At 43.1% G+C, this 10,063-nt stretch overlaps 1 protein-coding gene across 6 annotated transcripts in view; it reads right to left on the reverse strand.

Annotated features, from left to right (window-relative positions):
* Positions 1-1,552, reverse strand: part of adcy8 (adenylate cyclase 8 (brain)) — a 124,257-nt gene extending 122,705 nt beyond the window's left edge. For all 6 annotated transcript variants that reach the window (XM_043688256.1, XM_043688254.1, XM_043688253.1 and 3 more), the window contains exon 1: positions 18-1,552. In XM_043688256.1, the coding sequence (XP_043544191.1) occupies positions 18-881 (864 nt within the window). In that variant the 5' untranslated portion in view covers positions 882-1,552. The remainder of the gene's footprint in view (positions 1-17) is intronic.
* Positions 1,553-10,063: the final 8,511 nt, after the last annotated feature.

Genomic DNA, 10,063 nt, shown 5'->3' on the forward strand with positions numbered 1-10,063 from the left:
ATGTCGGAAGCTACTACCTGGTTTGTTGGTGGTAACACAATCCGGTGCGTGAGGATTTTAATGACAAGGTGCAGCACAGAGGTCAGGAGGCCAGCCAGGATCGCCCAGGTCAGGGGCAGGGGCAGCATGCTGTAGGTGGCGAACAGGGTAAAGAGCGAGTAGTCGGTGCCCTCCCCACAAAGTCCGTAGCCGAAGTCGGCGTCCAGGATCTGACTGGCCATGACCAGCCAGGTCAGCAGGCCGGTGTACTGCAGGTAACTCTGCGAAGCCGTGTCCTTCTTGGCCACCACCAAGGCACAGGTGACCACCTGGATGCCGGCGAACACTCCGAGCAGGATGCCTTTGACCGGGTGCAGGGGGATCAGGGACAGGGTGAGGTGGAGGATCAGCACGGTCACCTTGGTCAGGATATCCAAGATGTTCACGACGATCACCGACTTGCGCCGCTGGCCCAGGAAGTAGCGCTGGTAGAGCAGCTCCAGGTCCCGGGACTTGAAGGAGTTCCTCAGAGTCGGGAAGATGACCCCGCGGTAGATGTAGCCCCAGTTGAGGAAGAAGTCGGAGTTGCTGGGGGCGGTGTCCAGAGGCAGGAAGCCCAGCTCGTTGCTGGGGCCCTCCGGGAAGACCTTGGTGCTGCCGTTGTTGGACATCTTGCCGGCAGAGTGCTTCCTCCTGCCGGGGCTCCAGGAGCTCTCCGAGGAGGAGATGGTCCTCGCCCCTCCGCCTTGCTCATGGATGAACCTCTGCTCGGTGATGTGTCGGACCGCGTTCTGCCAGAGCAGCCTTTTGGGTCGGTTACTGCTGCTGCTCGCCAGCCCAGTCCTGTTAATGGTATACAGCTCATCACTGGGACTGGAGCACCTCACATCTGATAACTCCATGATGCTGGAGCTCCTTGATCAGGAACACACACACACACACACACAAATTACAGCAATTATTATAAATTACCCCCCGAGCGTCCTTCCAGCGCCCAGGATTCGCCTACTCTCACTCTGCTCAAACCTCAGAGGTTCTGATGGTCCGGGACATGTCCCCCTCCTTCTCCTCCTCCCAGACAACCCCCACTTCACCATCTCAATCCCGGGGGAGAAACCCAAGCCTCTCTAACCTGGCGACCTTCTCATCGCGTCTTTAAGGGTCCCCTGGGTGGCGGAGGGGAGGAGGAGCCCCCCCCACTTGCAGAGTGCGGGTCACTTGGCGTCTCCTGGATATGGGGGGTCAGAGAGAGGGAGAGGGACATCCCACTGAGAGGAAGGAAGGGAGGGAGGGAAGGAGGGAAGGAGAGAGGGAAGGAAGGAGGGAGGGAGAAAGAGGAGAGAGGGAGGGAGGGAGAGAGGAAAGGAGGGATGGAGGAGGTTTCACTCACTCAGCCCCTCAGTCAGTCAGTCACTGGTCAGTGAGTGAGTGAGTGTCCGGAGCCTGTGCTGGGGAGGACCGCACACACACACAGTCACTGAGCCCGGGCACACAGCTCTCTCCCAGAGCCGGCCAGCCGTGTCTCGCTGAGCCGTGTTCCCGGCATTTGGAGCCGCTGCTCCCGCTCCCGCTGCCGCTGCCGCTGGTGTGAGTGTCGGGCAGGGAATGGATTAAAACACCAGCTCTTAGAGTCTGAACCCAGGAGGGAGGAGAGAGAGAGAGAGGAAAACTCAAGAGAGGGCGCAAGGACCAAACCACTCACTGGAAGTTAAAGTGTGACGGGTAAAGGGTTAAAAACAAAACACACAGAGAGAAAAAGTCATCTGCAAACAAGACACGGTTCGGACTATCAACACCCGCTGTGGCTGGATAAAGATCAACAACAAGGGAGAGACAGCGAAGCAAAACAGGTGAAGGAGAACAAAAGATGGGCTTGTGCCCACGGTCTGAGGGGGCAGAGGAGAGACCAGAGAATAAGGACAGGTTACCAGAGAAAGGGACTCTCAATCCCCTCTCAGGGAGGTCAATGCAAGGGAAAAGTGAGATGCAAAAGCTGAAGCAGCAAGTGCGACCGAGCTGTGACTTGTAAGAGTGAACACTAGGAAGTCAGAATGGGAAGTGCCAGATCAAAGCGTGTGAACACCAACACAAGTGTGACCCAGAAGGCTGAACACTAAAAGACAGTGAGAAGAGGGACTTATGGAGAGCGCTACAGTGTGAAGAGGGGCGTGAGAAAAAAAGGCTTTTATTTCAATTACACTGAATAATACATGTATGCCGTGCATATATTCAGCGAGACGCACAATGCCCACATTTATGAATAAAAATGTAACTGCGGCAGATACTGAATCAGTTACATTATAAGTGTATCTGCACCTTATATACTTACCTCTGAGAATTTAACATATGTGAGCGTACATTGCACATGTATGCACGGTATGTCTACATTTCCTTGAAATAGATACGTCTGCACCCTCCACACACACACACACGGGGGATAGACTGTGCGTGGCTTAGACACTATATTTCCAAATGCTACCCGCTGTAATGACAACATTCTCTAGATATGTAAACTTGTGGATCTGTTCTCGCTGTATGAAGGCACCATATGTGTATACGCATTGTGGATCCGCAATTTATTCACGTACTTGCTGTGACATTGTGCAAGTCATTAATGTACTCGAGCCTTCGGGGTTAATTCAGCAGCGAGCGTATCTTTAACATCCAGTTTTTAATGCTCATTCTTTTTCCATTTCGAATCACGGGGCGGGGTGTACTTTAAACTGGATCACTGGCCACTTGCAACAATCAGAGACAAGGTTTAAGATTATACTTTTAAGAATCACCTCCCTTAAGTATCTCGCAGCTTCATATTTCAAATCCTGTTTGGATCATGCATTATAAATGGGAAAAGACCAAATCATCGAAGAATGGGGAGTAATAGTCACAAATGTTTTCTGAATTCTGACTGATCCCATAAAGCTGGCTCGGTGCACACTGATTGTTTCTTCCGCATCTGAGCAGCCAAGAGACAATGCAACAGTATGAGCCCATGACGGGAGATTTAACTGATGGCTGCACACGGACACACTGTCGCTTGGTTCTTCAATTTCTAAAAATGTTTTCGGAACCAAACTTGCTCAGATTAACGCTTTAATGGTTTCTAGTTGCATAATATTTACCAACAGAAATAGAGACCCAACATCGTCCAAGGTCGATTATTCTTAGTTAAAATTCACGCAGCACCAGGTTATGTGATTTTTAACTTTGTCCACCCCAGTCCGACATCATTCAGAGTTAAGAGCTTATTGTTAGCTGGTATTGAACTCTGCAAGAGACCTGATTTTGTAAAGTCTGCAATGAAACATTCGGCCCTCAGACGAAATTTTGGTTTGGAGTGTACTGTTCAGTTCACACACAGTCCTAGCTGTTTTAAGCTACGACCATCTGTTAGTACATCCTTGATCATAATTGTGATGAGAATCAAGTGTTGGAATTCTACACAGGGGGAAAAAAAAGGTCTTGCATTTATTTAGCGAATTTCACACCTCTTACCACCCCACACCTTTTACAGCCAAAACGTACAGCAAGATGATATTAAACAAATTAAACACGAACAGGAAGGGTTTAGAGGGATATGGTGCCAAATGGGAGTATATTAATTTAGGATATCTGTTAGGCATGGATGGGTTGGATCGAAAGGTCTGTTTCAGTGCTGTACATCTCTAAGACTCTATAATCAGTTTGTTTCGGGAATAAATATGGAACATTGGTTTTATATGTGACCTGAGAGAGCAGCACTTCTTCAGGGAGGGCGTATCTAGAATTTGTTTCCATTTGGGGTTGCCATGCAAGAGCTTAGATTTATCATCGAACATTATTAAATTTTTAGCAATTAAATATCTCACTCCAACAGGAGCCACTTGAATAAAGGTGTGAACTTTGATTTTTTATTGATATACTTCAATACTTTGCAACTAAATGCTTTTGCAGTGAATGTTTAGGGACAAGATGTTGGTAAAAGAACACTTGTTTATTAGCTCAAGCTTTCACTGGTATATGTTTAGTAAAAAGCATGTTTCTAGACTTCTTTTGCCACAGTGTCCTTTATCATCAACTTTATGCGCACCAACCCAGGTCATTCTGGTTTTACTCACTTGTGGCTTCTCTGTGTGAGATTGCTAAATTTATGACAAATTCAACCAATTCCCTAAAGCATGTCCATTAGGAATGAAATCAAACATCCCTGGTCACCCATTAAGCATTAAACAATATGCTAGAATGCTTAGTATCAGACAATCTGCATCAATCTGATAATTTATCTTATATTAATCTGTCTTCTCTTACCAGTTCCATTTGTTCTCTATCACCCAGAGGAACCATCTGTGGCACTACACTTTTGATTGATTGATTGATTTATTGTCACGTGTACCAAAGTAGAGAGAAAAGCTTTGTTTATGAGCAATACAGGTAGACCACAGTCAGCAAGGAAATACAGAACAAAAGATTTAGACAGAGGCATACAGGTGACATTGCACAGGGTGTACAATGCTATTCCCATTTTGGATTCAGCCCAGCTGCAGTAATTCCAAAAAGCCATTGTGGAGATATTGTGAACTTCATCACGTTGGAGAGTTTGGTGTCAGAAAAGCATTTCTCTGACACAGAGAAATGTATGCATTTATAGTCAAGAGGACATGTTTGTTTTTTAACTATTTAGGGATGGGTCAGCGAAGTCCACATCTCACTAAGAACCTGATTTGAAAAAACTGGTTAAAGTATTTCAAAGCATTAGCATTTAAGTGTCTATAGCTGATTTCTGTGTATGGTTACATAAGGTGTTTGGCGTGATTCTGCAGAAGAGATTATGAGCAAAAATAAGACTGAACATAATTAAAGGTAAACTTGCTATATTATTTCTTAAATAGTTGACAGTAGAAGACCGAGAGTAGGTATATAGGTTTGATGTTGTAAATGGTATTTCAATAGTAATCTGAACTGGGTCCTTTACTCACTGCATATGTTAATGATTTGAAGGAATTGGAGGTGTACTGAACAGTGAAGAAAGTTACCTCAGATTACAACGGGATCTTGTTCAGATGGGCCAATGGGCTAATGAGTGGCAGATGGAGTTTAATTAGATAAATGTGAGGTGGTACATTTTGGGAAAACAAATCTTAGCATGACTTATACGCTTAATGGTAGGTCCTAGGGAGCTGAACAACGTCTTAGTTTGCAGAACAAAGAGACCTTGGAGTGCAGGTTCATAGCTCCTTGAAAGTAGAATCACCGGTAGATAGGATAGTGAAAAAGGCATTTGGTATGCTTTCCTTTATTGGTTAGAGTATTGAGTACAGGAGTCGAGAGGTCATTTTGCAGCTGTGCAGGGCATTAGTTAGGCCACTTTTAGAATATTGCGTGCAATTCTCGTCTCTTTCCTATCGCAAGGATGTTGTGAAATTTGAAAGGATTCAGAAAAGATTCACAAGGATGTTGCCAGGGTTGGAGGATTTGAGCTATAGGGAGAGGTTGAATAGGCTGGGGCTGTTTTCCCTGGAGCAGCGGAGGCTGAGGGGTAACCTTATACAGGTTTAGAAAATCACAAGAGGCATGGATAAAATAGACAGACGAATGCTTTTCCCTGGGTTGGGGAAATCCAGAACTAGAAGGCATGAGTTTAGGGTCAGAGGGCAAAGATATAAAAGAGACCTAAGGGGCAACCTTTTTCACTCAGAGGGTGGTACATGTATGGAATGAGCTGCCAAAGGAAGGTGGAGGCTGGTACAATTGCAACATTTAAAAGACATCTTTATGGGTATATGAATAGGAAGTGTTTGGAGGGATATGGGCCGGGTGCTGGCAGGTGGGCCGAGATTGGGTTGGGATATCTAGTCAGCATGGACAAGTTGGACTGAAGGGTCTGTTTCCATCCTGTACATCTCTATGACTCTAATAGAGAATTATAAATTTAAAGATTTTATGCCACTATTCCAATTAATGAAGAAGTGGCATTAATCTCAAAAGGGTTAAGAACTGGGAAATTTGGAAATGATGTTTCATTGTAGGGACTTGGTGAGACTCCAGATCCCAAATGAAGTACCATGTTTAATTTTGGATACCTACATCAGGAAAGATATATTTAGCCTTGGGAAGAATGCTGTAAAGATTCACTATAATGATATAAAACTACAAGAGTTTAAAGACTTAAATTATGAGTGCAGGTTATGTAAATTTAATTTGGATTACTTTCAGTTTAGAAGTGAAAGTGTGATCTAATCAAGATGTTTAACATGAAGATATTGTGAGATGAAGTATAGAGAAATGATTTTCTTTGGCCGGTAATCTTGAAATTAGAGTTGGACAATTTAGGAATTAAACATTTTCACATAAAAGGTAGTGAATATTTCGGGTATGCTGCCAAACCAAATTATGGAGACTGTGTAATTTGAAATTATCATGATTAAGATCACTAGATTTTTATTTAGTGAGGAAATCAAGGGGTATGAATCGAGTGAACAAATGGAGTTGAGGTACAGCTCAGCCATGACTTAAATGAAAGGCAGAATGGGCTCTAGGGACTGCATTATATTAACTGTTAGTGTGTGCCTAGGGATCAGGTAACCAACAACTGTGTAAAAAGCTTGAAAGTCAGCTGTATGTAAACCAGCCTGAATTTTGTCTATTGGCACTGCTATTCAGGGAAACAAAACCCTGTTCTTCTGGTGCCTAAGCAAATTTATCTGACAACACACTGAACTGTAAAGGCCAGGAGAACTTTAATTTTGTTCAGCTGCCCTATTCAGAGATTGCCTGTGTGCGGAAAGAGGTTATTTGGCACATCAAGTCTGCAATGACCCTTTGAAGAGTATCCTACCCAGATCCAGCATCCTACTCTATCCCTGCAACTCCACTTTTACAATGTCTAATCCACCTAGTCTGCACAAACTTGGACTGTATGGTAAATTTAGCATGGCCAATCTACTTAACTTGCATATTTTTGGACTGAGGGAGGAAACTCGATCAAAACCCTACCCAGACGTGGAGAATGTGCAAACCCAACTCTGACAGTCACCCAAGGTTGGAACTGAGGCCGGGTCCCTCGCAACTGTGAGGGAGCAAGACTAACCACTGAGTCACTGTGCCACTCCTAATTAGTTAGCTGCTGTCAGAATGGAAGTAATAACACCAATCATAATTGATGTTTCAGAGGGTAAGTAGCCATTTCCATGTTTTTTTTGCTTTAACCTATTTTCCGAATAAACGTGTTCAGAGATGTTATTACACACTTCTGGAGCAAGTGGAACTTGAAACTGAGCCTCTTGTTCCAGAGGTAGGACACTACCACTGTCTACAAGAGGACCTAAAAGGTAACTGCTGCTGTAAACATGTCCATACTGCATCTTGGGTGAGGAATGTAACAGAAAATCATTTAGGTTGTCCATCCCTACTTTTAAGACAAAAGCTTGAATTATATCTAGGTAGAGTGTCAGAGCATACCTCCCATCTCTGAAACTGCAGTCCAGAAAGAATGATAGAAAATTACTGAAGAAAAAAATATCAGAAAATAGGATGGGCATGAACCCAAAACAAAGTATTGCGGACGTTGGAAATTTGAAACAGAAAAAAAAGGTGGAAATGCTCAGCAATGGAGAGAAACAGTTAACATTTCAGGTGTGTAACCTTTTTGTCAGAACTCAGTGTTCTGATGAAAGGTCATGACCTGAAATGTGAACTCAGTTTCTATCAACAGCTGCTGCCAAAACTGAATATTTGCAGCAGTTTCTGCTTTAATTTTAGAAACAAATTCATTGTCTACAAGATAATTTGAATATTTTTGGATTTGGTTCAAAAATTCCTTTTCAAGAAGGAAGTTCTGATCGAACTACAAGTAACCGAACTGTATATTTGACACATCTACGACAAATCAATAGCTGATCCTACGCTTGTCCATTGAAGCTAACAAATGGGCAATAGTGGGTTTGCATATACGACATCCAGAAGGGCTCTTACATTGGATAAAACATTGTGATGAGTGTGCAACTTTGAAAAATTACCCCTGAATTACATATATATAAAATGTTTCATAAGATGTAACAAAAGTGAAAATAGAATACAACACCATGATCTCTCAACGAAAGTGAAAAATTATACCGTTTCTCTGTGCAAGTGGCAAATTTACAGAATAGTGTACAGCAGGTACAAATAGTGTCAAATGACCTGAAAAATACTGTCTGTATTGATGATTTGAAGCCAAGTATTTTCCAAAGTTAACCAAAAAAAATTGCTTTGCGTAGGAACATTAGAATAAATGGTTTTTAGTCTGTATTCTGCTTCTCTGCTTTTCTAAGTTATACATTGAGACTCTGATTGACAGCTTGACTGTTATGTTGAGAGTGTGTTGCTGGAAAAGCACAGCAGGTCAGGCAACATCCAAGGAGCAGAAGAATCGACGTTTCGGGCCAGAACCCTTCATCAGGATAGAGGGCTCTGGCCTGAAATGTCGATTTTCCTGCTCTTTGGTTGCTGTCTGACCTGCTGTGCTTTTCCAGCAACACACTCTTAAATCTGATCTCCAGCATCTGCAGACCTCTCTGTCTCCTAGCTTGAGTGTTATAGATGTTGTCTTAATGCAACCATGTAAAAATCATTCTTTGCTATGCAAAAGGCCAGTTAATATGATTAGAAATCTGGAAAAAAAAGGATTATTATTGACTGTAACATCAAGACCATTTGTAGCTGCAAAATTTGTCCATAACCACCTGTTTTCTTTGCATTACTTGTGGCACCTGCAGCACATGTACATTCTTCAGCTTCTCGCCCCATACAATCAATAGGTGAAGACTTTAGTCTGTACATGGGGAATGCATGCTAGAACTATGCAGAGTGGGAATATTCTGACATCAATCTATGTAATGATGATTTGTCACCAGTACTGCCATTTTGAATCAACACTCCAGCAAATCAATCCTTCACAATGAAATCTATGTTTAGCAGCTACACGCCTCCTGTCCGCTCACAGGCCTATCAGCTACATCATTCCTGGTTGGTTTCTGCTGGCTTTAGTTGCAATTATAAAAGTGATTGCAGTGGTTTCCTGAGTTGCTAAAGTTAATAGGAAGTGGCTAAAGCACCTATGTTAAAGGTTTTGTATGAATTGCTTTCTCCTGGATATGGGTGTTGTAGCTTGTACCTTTACATCTACAATATGACAGGAAAAATTAACAAGCTGGAAGACAGAGAGAGAGAGAGAATAAATAAATAAGTAAAGTGCTCCCAGCAGGAGGACATTTCTCCCTGAACACCCAAGGCAGATATTCTTTTGCCTAAACCTTGGTGAAGAATAATGTATCAGAGATCTCAATCTCACTAAACTGTTTCTAATTCAAATTTACCAGCTGTTGTAGCAAAAATACCATCCTTAGAGAAGGATGGGTACACCAATGGTGGTGACCTAGCTTATTAGCTGGAAGTGTGTGCAAACTGTGGGATGTCAATGTGAGGCCCACAGCATTGCTAACTAAGGGTGAGTTGAGCAATGAATGTGAGATATGAATTGTGACTCAGAGAAATTGTTGGCCAGAGAATAATGTACATGCATTAAGCAGTGTTTGGGGATGGTGGTGCAGTTGCTGTGATACAGAGTTTGCACATGAATTCAGTATCCTTGACTGTACCTAGAAGATGATTGAACTTTATTTGGCATTGCATCCAGTTTCCTGAAACTCAACTCCTGACATGCTCCGGAATGGCTATTTGCTCCCAATGGCAGTACACAATTTGTCTGAAGGTTCACTGTGGATAGAGGATTATTTGCTGGCATTGAGTCCAGTACAGCCATAGAGAAGCATGGAGCATAATCGCTGGCCCATTTTTGAATAATTCAGTCTTCTTGCTCTGCTCACTTCTAGAGTCATTTCCAAAATCTGCTCCAGCCAAAATGCACCTCTTTTTTAAAAGATGCAATGGTATCTGGAAGATGACTTTTTCAACAATGCAGCACATTCTCATTACTACTGTATTAGTGTGAACCTAGGCTATATGCTCAGAAGTGGTATTTGTACTCAAGCTTTTTGGATTCAGAGGCAAACATGTTTCACTGAACCATAGGTTCAGATTAACTTTGAGTGGTGGGTAATGGTTGCAC

Source organism: Chiloscyllium plagiosum, chromosome 4, assembly GCF_004010195.1.
Source record: "Chiloscyllium plagiosum isolate BGI_BamShark_2017 chromosome 4, ASM401019v2, whole genome shotgun sequence".
Classification (NCBI taxonomy): Eukaryota; Metazoa; Chordata; class Chondrichthyes; order Orectolobiformes; family Hemiscylliidae; genus Chiloscyllium; species Chiloscyllium plagiosum.